The sequence below is a fragment of the Stylophora pistillata genome, chromosome 10, assembly GCF_964205215.1.
Source record: "Stylophora pistillata chromosome 10, jaStyPist1.2, whole genome shotgun sequence".
Taxonomy (NCBI): Eukaryota; Metazoa; Cnidaria; class Anthozoa; order Scleractinia; family Pocilloporidae; genus Stylophora; species Stylophora pistillata.
In genome coordinates, this window is record NC_142528.1 from 18751774 (window position 1) to 18771533 (window position 19760).

Consider the following 19760-nt stretch of genomic DNA (forward strand, 5'->3'; position numbering starts at 1 on the left):
AACCTGGAGTGAGGTATCTCCACCATACAGATCCCAAATTTTACGTCGACGCAAATCAATACCACTTCCTGGATGCTGAAATATATAAAAATGCTCAATTAAACCAATAATTTAAACAAGCACATTTTAAAACCTACCAGTCTAAGGTGGATTTTGAAAGAAATTTAAAAACTTGAATCATCTAGTCTGTTTAGTTCAAAAAGGTTACAAAATATGCATCAAACCAGTTTTGACAGTCTGAATGTAGGTCGTGAGAGGAGAATTCAAAATTGGGAGTCCAGTCATTTCAAAAGATAAAAATGAAGCTGATTTATTACAAGAACAAAGTCAATTTGAGACGTACAATACAACGACCGATTAAGGGAGTTCAATATCTCACTATAGCAGCTGTCCTATGATATGCAGTGGTAAAGTATCTCTAAACAGCAACAGAAGAGATGCGGTAGAGAAACATGTATTTGGAAAAAACTGAATTATTGACTAATATGACAAGCTAAGAGAGCTTTTTGATCACAAAAGGCAGCACAGATGGAAGGAGGCAGTACAAAGTAATCAAGAATGCCATGTAGAAGGTTAGAAAGATCCCAAAGATCCCAATAAAGGGTTAGAACTACTGTGCAGTGACAATGAGGACTACTGAGTAGCAAAGACAATGGTGCTGTGGGAATACCATCTTTCCTGCCAGCATTATTTCAAGGGGCCTTTTCGCCCATGTGCTGTGAGATTATGATATACTGGGTTCATTTACCTTGTTTGTTATCACTGTAAGTTATTATTGTTTAAGTAATTTCTTCATGTATTTCCAGAGAAACCATTTCCAGAAATTCCATTAATGACAAGATTTTGCTTACTCACATATTCCATAGGGTCTTTGCTTAATCATCAGAAAAGGCTTTATGATGAAATTTTACAATAAATAAAAATCACATACCCCTTCTTTGCTGAGAATGTGAACCAGGAATCCATTTCCACATCCAAGATCAACAAAGCTCTGCTTCTGCTTAAGATTCTTCTCATGTCTCTCCTTCTTCCAAAGGAGCTATTGTAATATAAATCAAAGAGCAGGTTGGAAAACAATTCAATTCCTGGTGCAATATCAGTCAGTTGGGTGCTTTAATATAATTAATATTTTTTCCTTTGATGGACATACACATACATTTCTTAATCAAGTCACTTGTATTAGTAAAGGGCCTATTTAATGGCCACTACAAAAGTCAACACAAGCTGCATGTAATAAAAAGGATTAGTAACTTCAAGTGCCTTACCAGACAAGAAAAGGTGATTTTTTTTCATATGTATAATTATATAACTGCTATGGACTCCCTTGTCCACAGCATGCTAAGCCATGATCTTCCCATAACACACAGGAAGCAGAGAAATTAACCTGAAATTATTCACATCAGACAGACATCTTCATAAATGTTAAGCTGCCTACAGAAAACACATCCATTAATGAGGGGCGTCAGTATGTCGCATATCAATGACATGAATTTTCTTTGACAATCTATACAATGCTCTTAAATTAAGAGTTCGTGTCATAATCACTGATCAATTAGGCTTAAATGGAAAGTTTTGGTGTTAAGTATAAGTAATTTACAGTGGTCCACAGGGGACAGCAGCAAACAAATGTATATTGGTGCAAACAAAGATATATAGAAGTAAAAAAATATATTTGATGCACAAAGAATAAAACATTAAATCCAATTAATAAATGCTGTAAATTAGTAAAAGCTCAGACAAATAAACGCAAACATTATGGCAAATTAATAAAAGCTGCTGCATACAAATGAATGTTCTTGCTTCAAACAAATAAAGGTTGCCACAAAGAAATAAAACTTAAGGCATACAAAACCTAAGAACCTCTGTTTGCGTGGATCTGTCAACCTAGTTTTTTTAGTTTTGCCTTTATGTTTTTATCACAATTTGAGTTTCAGTTAAGTTATATTTGTCTTACATGCTTTTATCTTATATTTTGGAAGTTTTCACCTCGATTAATAGGAATTAATTGTATTCTTATTTTAGTTCACAGTTTTTAGCCACTTGATTGCTTTAGCTACTTAGTCATCTTGCTGTCTTGGTCATTTATCAAATAAGTATTCTGGTTTTTATAAAAAAATAACTCTCTGTTAACTCATCACTTCAGTCTCAAGGGTGAGCTAGATAGATGACTCCACTGAATTCAATGTGATAGGAGGTGTCCCACTTCATTTCGGGATACAGCTGAAATGACATCATTGGCATATCATTTATGAAGTGGCTAAAGCCCTATATTCCACCTATGCAGAGCAGAGCAGAGCAGAGCAGGAGAATTTAGAGACAAGTGTCTATTGTTAACCAACCCACACAGACAAAAAACTCACTTTTGACTCTCACCACCCTATAAGAAGGAACCAGCAACTGGTTTAGCTGTTATTCCTTAAATCCAAGGTGTTAAGGAACACATCAGGAGAATTTTGAATAGCCACAACCTTAAAGTTGCTAAAAAGCCTTTTTGGACTTATGATAGGGCACATTTTTGCCAAACCTAAGGATACTGTCACAAAAGAACAATGAGCCAATGCTATTTATTCTATTGTGTGCGATGACTGTGATCATGAGTATTTTGGACGGATCAAACGTCAGTTTGATACATGTTTGAAAGAAGTCTTCTTCTGAGATACAATGAAATATATGAAGTTCATATATTTTGTACTGTGGTATTAGATACATATGATGCACGATCCTCGCAGTAGATAGTGCTATTTAAGCAATAGTGAAAATCAGAACTGAAAAAAATCAGGCCTGTACGGGATTCGAACCACTGACCTCTGTGATACTAGTGCAGCGCTCTACCAATTGAGCTAACAAGCCAACTGGGAGCAGGCCGTTAAGTTGATTCGTAATAAACCCGTGAAAGTGATAAATGAGATACAATGAAATATATGAAGTTCATATATTCTGTACTGCGGTATTAGATACATATGATGCACGATCATCTCAGTAGATAGCGCTATTTAAGCAATAGCAAAAATCAGAGCTGAAAAAAATCAGGCCTGTACGGGATTCGAACCACTGACCTCTGCGATACTAGTGCAGCGCTCTACCAATTGAGCTAACAAGCCAACTGGGAGCAGGCCGTTAAGTTGATTCATAATAAACCCGTGAAAGTGATAAATGAGATACAATGAAATATATGAAGTATATTACGAATCAACTTAACGGCCTGCTCCCAGTTGGCTTGTTAGCTCAATTGGTAGAGCGCTGCAATAGTATTGCAGAGATCAGTGGTTCGAATCCCGTACAGGCCTGATTTTTGTCAGGTCTGATTTTCGCTATTGCTTAAATAGCACTATCTACTGCGAGGATCGTACATCATATGTACCTAATACCGCAGTACAAAATATATGAACTTCATATATTTCATTGTATCTCATTTATCACTTTCACGGGTTTATTATGAATCAACTTAACAGCCTGCTCCCAGTTGGCTTGTTAGCTCAATTGGCAGAGCGCTGCACTAGTATCGCAGAGGTCAGTGGTTCGAATCCCGTACAGGCCTGATTTTTTTCAGGTCTGATTTTCACTATTGCTTAAATAGCGCTATCTACTGCGAGGATCGTGCATCATATGTATCTAATACCACAGTACAAAATATATGAACTTCATATAGTTCATTGTATCTCATTTATCACTTTCATGGGTTTATTACGAATCAACTTAACGGCCTGCTCCCAGTTGGCTTGTTAGCTCAATTGGTAGAGCGCTGCACTAGTATCGCAGAGGTCAGTGGTTCGAATCCCATACAGGCCTGATTTTTTTCAGGTCTGATTTTCGCTATTGCTTAAATAGCGCTATCTAATGCGAGGATCGTGCATCATATGTAAGTCTTCTTCTACAAAAAAGAAAATTCAGCTTTGTTGGAGCACACATGCCTACCTAACCATACAATAGGGAGGGATAATTCTAAAATTATTGCCACTAACTGATACCAGTGCCTTTGTTTGGAAGCCTGGTGTATCAACTAAGTCCAAGCTCCTTTTAATGTGATGACGGCAGCTTACTACCGGACACCTATTTAAACCTTGTTAGAAAAAAGGCGGGCAGCTAATCAGTAAGCATATAAAAGGACCTCTCATTGCAATGATTGGATCATCCCTGATGAAGGCACTAGACAAGAGTGTGGAAACATTGGGTCAATGAATTGTAATTCCCTGGTTACATTCTTTAAATCCATAAACTAGTGTAGCATCAAACTATGTCCAAAGAGTTAGTTCTAAGCACATGCTACAAACACAGAATGAAGCAGAAATGCAGTCCTCATTTGTTAAATTTGCTTGTCTGTTTGATGGGCATATGAAAAAGAAGTTCACCGTTCCAAAAAAATGTCTGTGTTGGTTTATTATTTCTTAACTAAAGTGAAAACAGTCTTCAAGAGGTGATAAAATTTACATGTGATATGTTCCTATTTATGTTATAGAAATAAAATATGATCTCTAAATGCCATTTAAACCAGCACCAACAAAGAGTTATGGTTCCTTTGTTCTTTTTTCAAAGGGGAAGAGATTCATCAAATTAAGTAGGTAGCCCTATCACAACTGTTGATGAAAAGCCACCTGTGTGTAGTGCAAAACATGTAGTTGAGCTTGTACATACTTTAAAAAGAGTAAAAAAGGTCAAAAGTACAACATACAAATTAAATATTTCAAAATTATTGTGAGCTTTAATTAGATGGAGATTTGGGCACTTTTCCATCTTAAATTCCTGCCACATTTCAGTTGCCTAATTTTATCCTATCCAGAGACTAGGAGCTGATCATGACCTGATACAAGCTAAATCATCATACATCAACACAAAGGGTTGGCAGTTAACAGAAAAATGAGAGAAAGAAGTCAGCTATGAGAGAGGGGTTGAGAAATGAGTTATAGAATTACCAAAAAAAATTAGTTACTGTCTATTCAAAGTTAATCAGAAACTATTTAAGAGAGGATGTCAGGATCCATCGAACAAATTTGAAATATAGTGGCAAGTTGCCCAAAATTCGGTTTCTCTCCTACTTTCATATTTTGTAGCCCAATATGTCCTAATAATTTTGGTGTAGTTTTTTTGTGAAAATATTGTTTAGTTTTCGAGAAATGATTTTTTTGCTTGACCACTCAATTATGCAAATTTTCACCGTGAATATTACGCGAGCTGTGTGACCTCGTGTAATGAATACACTCGACCTCTGGTATTTCTGTCAACATAATCCTTTGTTTTATCATCTAAACTTAATCTCCTGTCATTGTTAAAGCTGGCAAAGAAATATTTATTTTTTGGTGAATATTTTTGTCTGACTTACTTTTCCTATGTCGAAAAGTAGAATCAAGACAAAGACAGTTTTAACAATGACCAATAGGACAGAATCTACTGAGCTTCTAGCTTTTAAGATACAAATGAAATAAACATGGTGTGCCTACTTGTCACCACTGTCTACTGGCATAAATCACGACAATTTGTAAAAGAATCTAACATAACATTTACCTTGTTTAATTATGATTTTATTAGCTCTTTCGATTATTATATTACGTCTGGGTATTACTATTTTCCAGCAGAAGCCCAGGTTTTGCATTGTGTTCTCCCCTTCCCCATTTATATTATAAGCTTGTCACGCAATAATTGATACCGACACAAATGAATATTTACCCTGTATAAAGATTTTTGTTTATGTTGAATTGAAAATATTACAATGTGTGCTTTTTGTGGTCATAAATCATTGTTTCAGTGGCAGCGAAGCAGTTAAAAGCAGGTCATTGTTTCAACGCTATTGAAATTTATAGTATACAGACAGGAGAGCAAAGCATGATGCTCTGGGAATAAAATGTTACATGATATCGGAATGAGTTTTGTTCAAGAATGAGTTGCCACATGATACCAGGGTAAAATTTATTTGAAATGAGTAATTTCTGAATAAGTTTATTGAAGTTTTCATTTCAGAACGAAACATTCATTCTGGATGACCTTTTATACCTGAATAACGTAAATGCTATACGACACATATCTGCAGAGAAAAAGACAGAAAAGGACACAAATATTTGTTTTTACAGGCTAAACTATTACACGTAAACGCAGCACCTTAATATTCTTTGCATTGTAATACCATCAAAATAATTATGTGCAAATAAAACAAGAGTTAGGATTTACAGGAACAGTTCTCCACCAAAGATTCAACTAGCATAATATACGGTCTCTTGCACTTTACTTTAATATTGGAGATGTCAAGCTGAAGGGGTGAACAGATATCTTGAAGGAGAAGGAGGCATAATCACAGAGGTTACAATTACCGTGCATGATTGGATGACAGATGGATATGGAATCCATGACGTCCTTCTGAAGATCTTGCAGGACCTTTTCTCTTTCCACAGCCTGTTGGTCTTTCTGGGTTTCAGTTTCAACATCTTGAGTGCCTTTTTTCTTTGCTGTCTCCCGCAAAAAGAAGCTTGCTATTTGCTGAGATGTCAGGTTATCGTCTACTTTAAAAATTGGTTTGCCACCTGGGAGTCTTGCCTTTTGCATGGATTTCAACACAGATACAGGATCCACCTTGTGACCAGTTTGATTACCAGCATTATAAATGTGAAGCAAGTAGTCTGTCTGTATTTTGGATAGTCGCTTGTAATGCTTGGAACTTTTAAGGGCCCATTCTATTTTTAACGAGGGTTCACCTCGTTCAAGGTTACCAGCTTTATCAGAGACATAAGGGACATTAGTCGATGCACCTTCTTCAAGTTGAGCTGCAATTTTAACATAGCCATGTCATAAAGGGTTTCATGCTCAAGAACATATTGGTGTTTACCACAATCGAGGTGGTTCTGAAGGGATGAAAGTCTTTGGTACGACTTGATACAGTCCTCTTCTGTACAAAAGAACAAGCTCTGCTCTTCTGAGTCAGAATCTGTTTCCTCTGGTGTGTCAGTTATCTGATCACTAGGTGACTTGTTTATGGCTGAAACTCGTCGTCTTCCGGTAACGTCAGTGAATGATACATTAGAACAGTGTGTGTGTGTGTGTGTGTGTGTGTGTGGCTTGGAATATCAAGGTCACTCCAAGGTAACCATTTGCCAGGTCCAATATTGTACACTCTCCAAACTCAAACATCCTCTCCACTAAATGTCAAATTATTGAGGAAACTAATTCTACACACGGTGGTAAGTAGCCTACTTACCAGAGCCAGGTTGTATGAATTTTCCAGATACCTTGAGTATTATCCACGAAACACGCTTGCCAATTCCCCTATCGCCTTTTGGAATCGACGTAACTCAGCCTTCACCATGGCCGGACACTTCTTTTGGCACTCTACATCTACTATTGAAACCACGACTCCACCCAACACTATGGAACGCCATAACTGTCTTATGGTATTTTGTTTTCTTAACTGTGGTGCTTTTCTTATCATCTTCAGTGCTTGTATCATGGTATTCGGTGCTCTGGTTGCTATAATCGGTGCCAGTGACCTTATACTAGGCTCTTTATCCAAGGTACTCGGTACTTTCCACATTATACCTGGTGTGAAAGCCATTATACTCCCTCCTAACCGCTTTATACTGGGTGCTTGGATCAATTTTACCGGTGAAGCTTTCTTTATATTCGGTGGCTAGTTTGTCATGCTCTGTGCTTTTTCCATAGTCAGTTTGCACCTGATTTGTGGTCAGTTTAGCATCTGGTTTGGTGCGAACATCTTGCTACTTGGTGCAAACAACTTGCTACTCAGTGCTCAGCGATTCGGTTCAAAGAGCATTATATTCGGTTCATAGAGCATTATATCTGGTGCATTTGCAACATGATATTTGTTGAGCCAGTAAATCTTCTCATCTAAACTACTCCAAAGCACATGCTCACATCGTATTTGTGAGACTGGTCCCCAGAGCCCACCATTTCGATTGATCACGTGGTCAGCAAGCGTCTCTGGGACTAGAATTGGCGATATCTGTGGTCAGCGAACATGACGTATATACACCAATCACAAAATGTCGACCATGGTGACTATGTCTTCGGTGTTGAGAAAATTGAAAATGGATGGTTTGATAGATTGGTTTGAAGAAGAAAAAATATTGCCTGACATTGTTTGTAAACTGCCCCAGCATGAACTCAAGGAACTTACAAAATCGGTACGACATAATGACTCAAGGAGCCTACATAATGACTCAAGGAGCCTACATAATGACTCAAGGAGCCGACATAATGACTCAAGGAGCCTACAAAATTGGAACAACATAATGACTTTAAGAATAGCCTGGTAACGTTTGGTGTGGAACAACCAATGAAATTTCCAAGTGGTCTCAGACCTCCTGCTTTCAATATTCCAAAGTCAGTGCTTGAATGTTATTTGGAAGATTTCCCTATCTCAGAAATTGCTAATATGATATCATGAAGCCTGAAAGTCAGTAATCCCTGTTCAAAGAATCGAGTGATACAAGACAGATGTTAGAGGCCAAGTGGAAAGTCTAAAAGTAACTGTAGCTATATTCAGTGCAGGCCAAGGCAGGAAATAAGCATGGCAAACAGAGTTAGAGGGTTTCTAGAGTCGAGGGAGAGTGGTGTGGTATTGGAATAGCGAGTTGCTTTTAGACTTAACCCAAAATCAAACTTAGGCAAAGGTTCTGTGGGTGCTCACAATTTTTTTTAATATGCAAATCAGGTCAGTAATATTTTAAGCAGATTACAGTACTTTAAATCAGATAAGTAAGTAGTGTACAAGGTATTTGCACAAAGCAAAAAAGGAAACGACTTGAAAGCAAGAGAAAACAGATATTTTTCAAAAGCAGCAAAGTAGATGATTGACCGATACACAAAACAGATGAAATCTCAAAGCAAACATCGATTCTTGCCCAAAGGCTGGTACATGGAAGTTTAACAGTAGTTTCTACGGAGAAAGGAAATAAGGTAATAGCTGTAAAGTATAAGCAGCAGAACTGAAAAGTAGAAAAAAAAGGGGACGAGAGAAAATTTCAGTTAGGTACTCGCAGCTGCTGCGCCTCGAACTTGGGCCGTCAGGCTACCAATCCAGTGCTTTAGTACCGTACCCTGAGATTCACCACGTCACGGGGTACAAAAACTTTAAATAAAAATAGGTAAGGTGCATTTCAAAATGGGTTAGGGTAGTGATCGATAGAGTGTGTCTGAAACAATTTGGAAATAGAGATTTCATCGAGTGCTCCTCATCTTGGTACCTCAAATACAACAAAACAATCATTCGAGACAGATTTTTCGATCATCTTTTTATTGCGCTTTAAATATTCACCTCTTCACCCGTATATTAGGATGTGGCAGAAGGGTATGGCTGCCTGCTTCCTTACCTTGTAAAGATTGCGAAGACATATACGTTCGCCGATGGTACCAACACCAAGTTGAGCTAAGTCGCTGTCTGAAGATGAAATTACCGTGTCAACTTCCACTTTCTCATCATTAAATCTGTCAACTAGAGTTCCCAAATTCAGTTCTCTATGTATGTCATCCACAAATTTAATAGATAAAAATGACCTGTAAGGTTACGGTTTATAGGAAGGCGGGAAGAAATTGCTCTTGGCGCGTTATCAGTCTGTACGTCATGTATCGTACATGTTCACTGACCGTAGCCGCTCGCTGACCACGTGAAAAATTTCAACGGTAGGCTCTGGGGACCAGTCTCACAAATACGATGTGAGCATGTGCATTGGAGTAGTTTAGATGACCAGATATACTGGCTCAGTGAATACCATGTTGCAAATGCACTCTATGAACCGAATCGCTGAGCACCGAGTAGCAAGTTGTTTGCACCAAGTAGCAAGATGTTCGCACCAAACCAGATGCTAAACTGACCACAAATCAGGTGCAAACTGACTATGGAAAAAGCACAGAGCATGACAAACTACCCACCGAATTTAAAAAAAGCTGCACGGCTAAAATTGATCCAAGCACCGAGTATAAAGCGGTTAGCAGTGAGTATCATGGCTTTCACACCAGGTATAATGTGGAAAGTACCGAGTACCTTGAATAAAGAGCTGAGTATAAGGTCACTGGCACCGATTATAGCAACCAGAGCACCGAATATCATGATACAAGCACCGAAGATGATAAGAAAAGTACCACGGATAAGAAAACAAAATATCATAAGACAGTTATGGCGTTCCATACAACACCGAGATTTGATCCATAAGTGGGGCAAATTGTCAAATCATCGATATCTTTCGGCGTCCTGAAGATGCCGCCTCGCAACAAAATCAGATCAACTTCATTTTTTCGAACTGAAAACAACTTGCTACTCGGTGCTCAGCGATTCGGTTCATAGAGCATTATATTCGGTTCATAGAGCATTTCATTCGGTGCTTTTGAAACATGGTATTCGCTGAGCCAGTATATTTGGTCATCTAAACTACTCCAAAGCACATGCTCGAGTCGTATTCGTAAGACTGGTCCCAGAGCCCACCGTTGAGATTGATCATGTGGTCAGCGAGCGGCTACGGTCAGTGAACATGTACGATACATGACGTACAGACCGATAACGCGCCAACAGCAATTTCTTCCTGCCTTCGTATAAACTGTAACCGATGGAACGCCATAACTGTCTTATGATATTTTGTTTTCTTATCCGTGGTGCTTTTCTTATCATTTTCGGTGCTTGTATTATGATATTCGGTGGTCTGGTTGCTATAATCAGTGCCAGTCACCTTATGCTTGGCTCTTTATCCAAGGTACTCGGTAATTTCCACATTATACTTGGTGTGAAAGCCCTTATGATCACTGCTAACCGCTTTATACTTGGTGCTTGGATCAATTTTAGTGGTGCAGCTTTCTTTATATTCGGTGAATAATTTGCCATGCTCTGTGCTTTTTATGTAGTCAGTTTGCACCTGATTTGTTGTCAGTTTAGCATCTGGTTTGGTGTGAACATCTTGCTACTCAGTGCAAACAACTTGCTACTCAGTGCTCAGCGATTTGGTTCATACAGCATTATATTCGGTGCATTTGCAACATGGTATTCGCTGAGCCAGTATATCTGGTCATCTAAACTACTCCAAAGCACATGCTCACATCATATTCGTGAGACTGGTTCCCAGAGCCCACCGTCTTGATTCATCACGTGGTCAGCGTGCGGCTATGGTCAGTGAACATGTGCGATACATGACGTACACACCGATAATGCGCCATGAGCAATTTCTTCCCGCCTTCGTACAAACCGTAACCTTACAGGTCATTTTTATGTATTAAATTTATGGATGACATACTTCGAGAACTGAATTTGGGAACTCTAGTTGATAGATTCAATGATGAGAAAGTGGAAGTTGACACCGTAATTTCTGCTTCAGTCAGAGAGTTAGCTCGACTTGGTGTTTGTACCATCGGCGAACGCATACATCTTCACAATCTTTGCAAGGCAAGGAAGCAGGCAAATTCCAAAGTTTCCCATGCATCCACATCAAGAAATCGAGAAGAGCGATTAGCTTTGTTTAATCCGCGAAGGCAAGGGAGAGTAGCCTCTGGGAGTGATTCTGAACGAAGAAAAACAACCACAAAGTCGAAGCTATGGACCGCTCACTTTGTTTGTTTAGCCGACCGGTTTTGTTTTAAAACGCCTACATCAGTTGAAAAGCAAATACTTTTCAAAGCCGGACTTGGACTGAAGAAGATTACGCTCGATCTTGAAGACGATGAGAATACCATTAAGGAAAAGATTAGCTCAGATGCCTTGGATAGTCAAGGGGAACCAGAAGGATTTCCCGCCCTTCCAACATGTGGCGGCTTTGAGCTAATGCAGTGCAGTCCGAACTGTAGGGACTTAACTTGAATTACTTGTGCATGGAACGCAAAGGACCTCAGAGCCAATCTGGGAGGTGGGCAAAGCAAAATATATCTGGTACCTACACAGAAATCCCTTTCTATGAGACCCCTTGCACTAAAGGGTGCTGAATCTGCACTTAAAGAAAAATGTAACAAATGCAAGAAAGAGATTTTGGTTCGTGAACTAAGAAAGCATCTATGGGATTGTGAAGATACAGATGATGAGATCGATGACTCAACCCTGCAAACTTCCGTGTTTGAAACACGACCAACAACTCTTGGGTCCTCAACAACTACAACAGCTGTTTCAAGCCATGTGGTTTTGGAAAGCACCCAGAGGAATCTCACCACTTCTGCTGTTTATTCCCTGGTTTCCCACAGCCCTTCAGTTGTAGAGAGGAGTTCTACTTCCATGAATCCAGATCCAACTAACCCTCCATCTTTCAATTCAAGTGCAGAAAACCCTAGTATTGACACTTCCTTAATCATGACAGAAATGTCAGTGGATGAAGTGCTCAATAAAATTGTCCATTATTGCCAGACACATGATGTCAACGAACCAGTAGCGATCTTACGGTGTTTTCAACAAAACATAGTGACTGGAAGAGACCTAGAAGTTGAAAATGCGCATGAACCAACAGAACGAGAAACCAATTACATTATGGTTGATCGTTCAAACCTACTTCAGTCATCATTTGATGTGTTAAGTTGTCTGCAAGACTACAGAAAGACCTTAGAAGTACATTTTTATGATGAGGTACTACTCTTGTCACCATATTTGTTCTACGAAACAGTTTTATTTATGGCATAACTGTGTCAACAGAATTTTTAATCTGATTTGTTCTCAACTTCCCTTAGATATTGCTTAATTTGGCTGATTTAGCACCAGAACTGTCCTGCTTTGCCTATCCATTTAGAAGCTCTATGTAATCAAACAGGTGAAGCTGGACAGTTTAACACCTAATGAAATACAAGCATCAATTGTTGCTCCCCTATAGGGTTTATCAACCTGGTGGTCCCCATAAGGAATTCTTTCGGCTGGTGTTAATGGAAATTAAAAGTACCTATTTTGATCATGGATTGCGAGAACTGATGAGAGAAAATTACACCTTGATTGGGATTATTTTTGGTAGGTATCAAGCAAGTGAAATTTGCATGTAAATTTGTAAAATGTATGTGTGTATATATGGACAGAACGCCCCAAATCAATTGATTAATGAGGATGTAATTCTTGCATTTAAAGGACTCAGTATCATCCAGAATGGCAAGATACCTACTTTTATGAATGAAGAAATGATACAGAGCATCTTTAGCACAAGTGAACTTAGTCCTTGTCTGGCAGAATTACGAGATGGATTAAGGAAAGTTGGTATTTATCAGGTAGGGACACAAAACCACACATGCTTTCAGCATTTTCAGGTGTCTTTCCTCATGTACCTTTACTTCTGCAGATTATTGTTCTGCACGGTACAGTGCGACGCAGATTGTTAATAGAAGACAACAAACATGACCCATAGAGAAAGGTTCTCACAAACATTTTAAAACAGATACAATGAAATATATGAAGTTCATATATTTTGAACTGGGGTATTAGATACGTATGATGCACGATCCTCGCAGTAGATAGCGCTATTTAAGCAATAGCGAAAATCACACCTGAAAAAAAATCGAATCCCGTACAGGCCTGATTTTTTTCAGGTCTGATTTTTGCTATTGCTTAAATAGCGCTATCTACTGCGAGGATCGTGCATCATACGTATCTAATACCCCAGTTCAAAATATATGAACTTCATATATTTCATTGTATCTGATTTATCACTTTCACAGGTTTATTACGAATCAACTTAACGGCCTGCTCCCAGTTGGCTTGTTAGCTCAATTGGTAGAGTGCTGCACTAGTATCGCAGAGGTCAGTGGTTCGAATCCCGTACAGGCCTGATTTTTTTCCGGTCTGATTTTCGCTATTGCTTAAATAGTGCTATCTACTGCGAAGATCGTGCATCATACGTATCTAACACCCCAGTTCAAAATATATGAACTTCATATATTTCATTGTATCTGATTTATCACTTTCACGGGTTTATTATGAATCAACTTAACGGCCTGCTCCCAGTTGGCTTGTTGGCTCAATTGGTAGAGCGCTGCACTAGTATCGCAGAGGTCAGTGGTTCGAATCCCGTACAGGCCTGATTTTTTTCAGTTCTGATTTTCGCTATTGCTTAAATAGCGCTATCTACTGCGAGGATCGTGCATCACACGTATTTTTAAAACAATAGATCAAAATTGTAAAAGTGCTTTTGTTATTGTTATCAGCAAAACATGGACTATTCCTCATCAGACAGTCAATCATACAGTCATACCAAGGCTGAACTCTGGCAGTGTTGTTTCTGGGTGACTATAAAATCTTGCCTTTCTTGTAGAAATCGTATGCTGCACACCCTCGATAGCACTGGTTAAGAGCATTGGTGCTCTCTCTTCAGTTTTTTTTGGAGCACAGCCTTGCATACTCTATGTACACGAACATACTTGAGTATTTCGGCCTTGTAAAAATTTCCTAACTTAAATGTGTTTTGTGTCATTCCCAGGGGAGCGCCTAGCTGGCAGCACACGACCTTTCACGCTCCATGTTTTCCCTCTATTTTTTAGAGAGATTTATTAATATTTTAAGTTTTAAATCTAGTCTAAACCCAAAAACATGGCTTTGACGTATTCAAGATCAGTACTTCAACAGTTATTGTCGTTTTCCCCGGCTTTATTGAGTCCACTCCTGTGGCGTCGCTTCACTGAGCACGGTATCACTCGCATAAAATCCACACGTCGGGGTTGCCGTGGCAGTCGCAGAAAGCGAAGTAACAGTGTCGTGCCTAGAAACTGCAAGACAATTCCGTGCCAACGTCTCTCCAACTCCAAATGAAGATGATTCGATGGGTTCTGACCAAATTGCTGCACTGGACCACAATTTAGTAATTTGCATAACCGCTTGTCGAGCTTATTAAATATTCAAGGTAACACCTTTCACACAAACAAAACAAACAACCCTTCCGTTCCGCCGGTGTTGCCCGAGAACGGAACGAACACTTCAAACTCTCGGACTGACGACAATACGTTTCCAGTCATCACGGATCGTCTCATTGAATTGCGTAGCGTGTTTGGTATGAGCTTGATGCTTGCAAACACAATGTCTCTGGAGCCCAAGATCGACGAAGTTCGTTCTACCATCTTGGACTACAAACAAATTTAGGGTTCATTACCGAAACGTGGCTGAAGGACACCATCAGTGGAAACCACCTCCACATTCCCGGTTACTCGTTTATTTCTAGAAACTGCACCATGAACATTCACGGAGGGATTGGGCTCTATATAGTGGACTCGATCAGGTATAGATCTCTTGATCACTTACAAGACCCTAAGTACAAAGTTCTTTGGGCGTGGTTAAGACCAAAAAGACTCCCGCGCAGGACACCCTGCGTTATCACGGCCATGATATACCATCCGTTCTTCAACGACAGCGCCAGAGACACTGCTTTGTTGGACTATCTATCAGCATCCTTGACTACTGTTGAGGGAGAATTCCCAGGTTGCGGGATTCTACTCTGCGGCGATTTCAATCGGCTAAAGTTGAATTGTTTAGCTGCACAATTTGGACTGCGGCAATTGGTCAACAAGCCCACTAGGGGTGATCAGATCCTGGACTTGGTTTTCACCAACCAACCAGATTTGTACGACATAAATTCCGTTCAGATTTTACCGCCGTTTGGTTTATCGGATCACAATGTTGTCTTTGTGCACCCAACAACTTGTGCTCCAAGGGAAGGCCCAAGTAGAAGAACCCTTTCCAAGCGGGACACTCGGGCCAGTCGTACGTCCTAGCTTGGGCGTTTCCTCACGTCTATTGACTGGTCAGTGGTTAACAAAGCATCTAACTGCAAGGCTAAATTGGCGCTGTTTACGGATTTCATCAAAATTGGTCTCGACCACTTAATGCCAGTTAAACATGTCAGACTTCACCTGAATGATCCCCCGTAGGTTACTGAGCAGTTCAAGAACCTCATTAAGCTCCGTCAACACGCCTTCCACAATGGAGACATGGATCAATACCGGCGATATTGAAATGACGTCAACCGCACGCGGAAGTCACTTCGCAGTAAATACTATGCAAGCAAAGTGAATAATTTAAAGAACATCAAGCCCTCGCAGTGGTGGAGCGCAGTTAAACGAATCGCCGGTATGAATCGCGCGTCATCTTCTGAAAGTCTCCTTTCCAACCTTCAGCTCGGGGACAGTTTTGATTGCCTAAGTGACGTTGAACTAGCTAACGCCATCAACGCTGTGTTCTTAGAACCCATGAAGCATTACCAACCCCTATACGCTGTCCCTACTGTAGTGGAGGACTCCAATATGCCTTTAATTACAGAAATTGATGTCCTACACGCTCTAATCAATCTAAACCCGAGGAAGGCAGCTGGACCTGACGACATCGGTAACTGGCTTTTGAGGGAATATGCAGTGATTCTCACACAGCCTATTACATCTATACTGACTGTGAGCTTTAGAGAACAAAGGCTTCCCGCCTCTTGGAAGCTTGCGGACGTGGTGCCTCTCCCTAAGCAAAAACCCGTGGTTGATGCTACTAAGCACCTGCGTCCTATCTCCTTGACGCCCGCTATCTCTAAGGTTGCGGAAGATTTTGTGGTACTCAGATACGTCAGTCCAGTGGTGTTGCAGATCATAGACCCGAACCAATATGGCGGTATTCCAAGATCCTCCACCTTGTACGTTCTGATTTCCATGGTACATAACTGGTCACAAGCCACTGATGCCACAGGTGCAGCTGTTAGAGTGGTATTTTTCGACTATCGTAAGGCTTTTGATCTTATTGATCACAATTTTCTGGCCAGAAAGATCAAAGCCTTGGACATGCCACGGTGGGTTCGCGTCTGGGTGCTGGATTTTCTGTCAGACAGGAAACAACGTGTCAGGTTGTCATCAGACTGCAGGTCAGAGTGGGGCTCAGTCCCCGCCAGAGTACCACAGGGGACCAAGCTTGGTCCCTGGTTGTTCTTATTAATGATCAACGATCTTGAGGTCGACGCACTCACTTGGAAGTATGTAGACGACACAACTATCACCCAAACGATACCGCAAGGTTTGACCAGTGACGTACAAAGCGCAGTTTCCGCTGTTGAGGCGTGGTCAATCGAAAATAGGATGGAACTGAACGCGGATAAATGCAAGGAGATGCGCATTGACTTTAAAAGGAACACTCACAATTTTCCACCAATTGTGATTAATGGCAAGGAACTATCAGTATCAAACAGTGTAAAAATCCTAGGAGTCACTATTAGCTCAGATTTAAAATGGAAGGAACATATCTCAGAGTGCATTAAGAAAGCGAACAAACGCCTTTACTTTATTGTTCTTCTAAAGCGCGCAAACGTTCCACTGAGCAACATTATAAATTTTTATCGCACTGTGATAAGATCTGTTTTAGAGTACTGTGCGCCAGTTTTCCATCACGCGCTCCCACAGTATCTTAGTGACGACATTGAACGAGTGCAAAAGAGAGCGCTCTCCATCATTTGTCCTTATGCGTCATATTTCGAATGTTTGGCCAGGTTCGACTTAGTAGCCTTGCACGCGAGACGCGTGGCTCTGTGTAGCAAGCTTTTCGAGTCTATCATGTCATGCCCGGATCACAAACTCGTGCCTGTCTTACCTCCTAAGAGAGAACACAGATAGAATCTAAGACAGTCCAGGGTTTATGCCATGCCCCGTACACATACAAATCGTTTTAAGAACACTTTTATTCCAAGTATGTGTACATAAATATATATTTTTTTAGACTAGTTTGTACATATTCATATATAGAGAGTTTTTTGCATCTGTGGTTTTATTATAATTTCAATTGTATTTATTCCTAGTTCTAAGTTATTGTAACACAATTCAGTCTACGGACTGCCATGTTCGATATTCTAATAAACTATTTATCTATCTATCTATCTGTGCATCAATCAATTCTTTAGTATTTTTATCTCAACAGCTTGGATGCCAACTCCCCCTGTTTTTGCACCTGTTGAGACCTAGCCAAGCAGCAAATCTGAATGTGAGAAAAGTCATTCATTTTTTGAAACCGGAATTCAGTGAAGAAGGATCAAACAACAGAAAATTTGAAAATTCTGTTTATTCTCAGTTTTTGAAATACTTGAGAGAGGTTGGAAGTCAGTTTATTGGACATTCAATATGAACAATCTTTCACATTGACACATAATGCATCTTGCTAATAAAAATCTCTCCCTGTGCGGAGGCAACATATCTTTGCCTCAGACATGTAACATAACTCAGGAATAGGAACAACTGCTTATATCTAAATATCTAAGATTAACAAGGAGCAAACTGGATCTGACAAAATATGACTTAAACCAGGTATTGAAAATTGTTTTTGACTATCAAGGATGGATTTATCATGTAAAGGCTGTTGAACTTACTCGTACAGTATCTATGTGCAATATCATACCAGATAGGTTTTTTGAAGCAAATATATTCAAATGATGTAACTAAAACAGTTCGTCATGTTTCTTTGACCTACAGGTGGGAGAAGAGCTGGTTTAGGCCTTGGCCACATACTGCAGTTTACAACAGGTGCAGACAATGAACCTGCTTTGGGTTTTCAAATCCAGCCAAGCCTTGCATTTGTAGAAGCAACAACTTTGTTCCTTCCCTCAGCCAAATACTTGCATTTGCCGTTTAACTCTCCCACGGCCATCTGTCAATCATGCCCTTCCGCCAAAAAAAGAGTTGTATAACTTGTATGACCTAGCATTTTCAAATGCTTACTTTGGTCATGCTTAAGTACAGGTATTGCCACCCTCGAGAAAATTATGAACTATCATTTTTCTGCTTTTTCCATGCTACAGGTCATGAAGTACCAGTAGTCTTTACAATGTAGATGTTGTTTTGTTATAGTTGAAATGCAAAAAGATTTGCACTGCTTAGGTTTGGTGCACTTCATACAGTTTTTGCCTGTAAATTTAGAAAATGCCAGTCAAGAGATTGATCATAACTTCAGGTTTTAGAATTTCTGCTAAGTACAAATGAATCTTGTTATCTATTCTGAAGTAAAGGGTGAGGCTTGCTGTATCTTTTTAAGTTCCTGACTTTGCAGATCATAAACTAAGGCACTTTTTGTGAATTGCCTTGAGACCCTTTTTCTTAGTGGCTACTCCCCTTATGATGTCTTGAAGTGGGCACCGTTAAGTACTCCATTCATCGGTTGTGGACTGGTTTAAACCAGTGATAATAATATGAGTAACTCATACTAAATGACAACTAGGCAGGTTTGTTTAACCCTTCAACCGCCAATATCAATATGCTCTATTCTCCTCACCATAGTCCCTGTGTATCTTGTGATAGCAGCAGTATGCTGTCAGGAGAAATAGATCATTGCTGGCCACATGCTATTGGGCCTTAAAGGAGGGTTAAAGTGTAAATCTAGTTAGATGTACAGCAAAACAGTTTCTTGTTTGAACTTGCATAGAATCTTGGTTTTTCAGTTAACATACTTCTGGCTAGTTGCCTTTCACAGCAAAAAAGAGTGACTGATATTTTACTATAAATTTTGAAAGCTGCAATTTGTCTGATCAATCACATTTCCTCTGTTGTTTGGAAATGAAGATTGTAATAAGGTTCTACAAAGAATCACCAAGGTTAGTTTCCTTTGTGTCTTTGAATAACTTCAGCTGCTGTTTGGAAGTCTTCAATTCCATGGTTGAAGGATGTGTATGTTTTTGAATAAAGTTCAGTTTTGCAAGGCTCATCAATTTCAATTACCAGCGGACTAAACACTGGCCTGTTGTCCCTGTCTTCATCATCAGTGACAATTCCTTCTACACCTTAATTATTCAGATCCAACATTGAGACATCTGGCCCAGGATCTTGCATCTGTCCAGCCTACCACAGCCGAAGTGGACTAGACCTTATGGTCCGAATGC

General features: G+C 39.7%; 2 protein-coding genes across 4 annotated transcripts in view; one reads left to right on the top strand and one right to left on the bottom strand.

Moving 5' to 3' along the window:
* The window catches only part of LOC111321859 (putative tRNA (uracil-O(2)-)-methyltransferase), a 65648-nt gene that overhangs the window by 18016 nt on the left and 27872 nt on the right, over window positions 1-19760 (bottom strand). For all 3 annotated transcript variants that reach the window (XM_088736732.1, XM_022924842.2, XM_088736731.1), the window contains 2 exons: window positions 932-1039; window positions 4-75 (listed from right to left, as the gene is read on the bottom strand). In XM_088736732.1, the coding sequence (XP_088592858.1) occupies window positions 4-75; window positions 932-1039 (180 nt within the window). The remainder of the gene's footprint in view (window positions 1-3; window positions 76-931; window positions 1040-19760) is intronic.
* LOC148722110 (uncharacterized) lies at window positions 12789-18454 on the top strand. Its single transcript, XM_088736735.1, has 4 exons — window positions 12789-12901; window positions 13016-13152; window positions 17813-17983; window positions 18361-18454. The coding sequence occupies exons 1-4, from the start codon at window positions 12820-12822 to the stop codon at window positions 18379-18381; spliced, it is 411 nt and encodes a 136-aa protein (XP_088592861.1). The 5' UTR covers window positions 12789-12819; the 3' UTR covers window positions 18382-18454.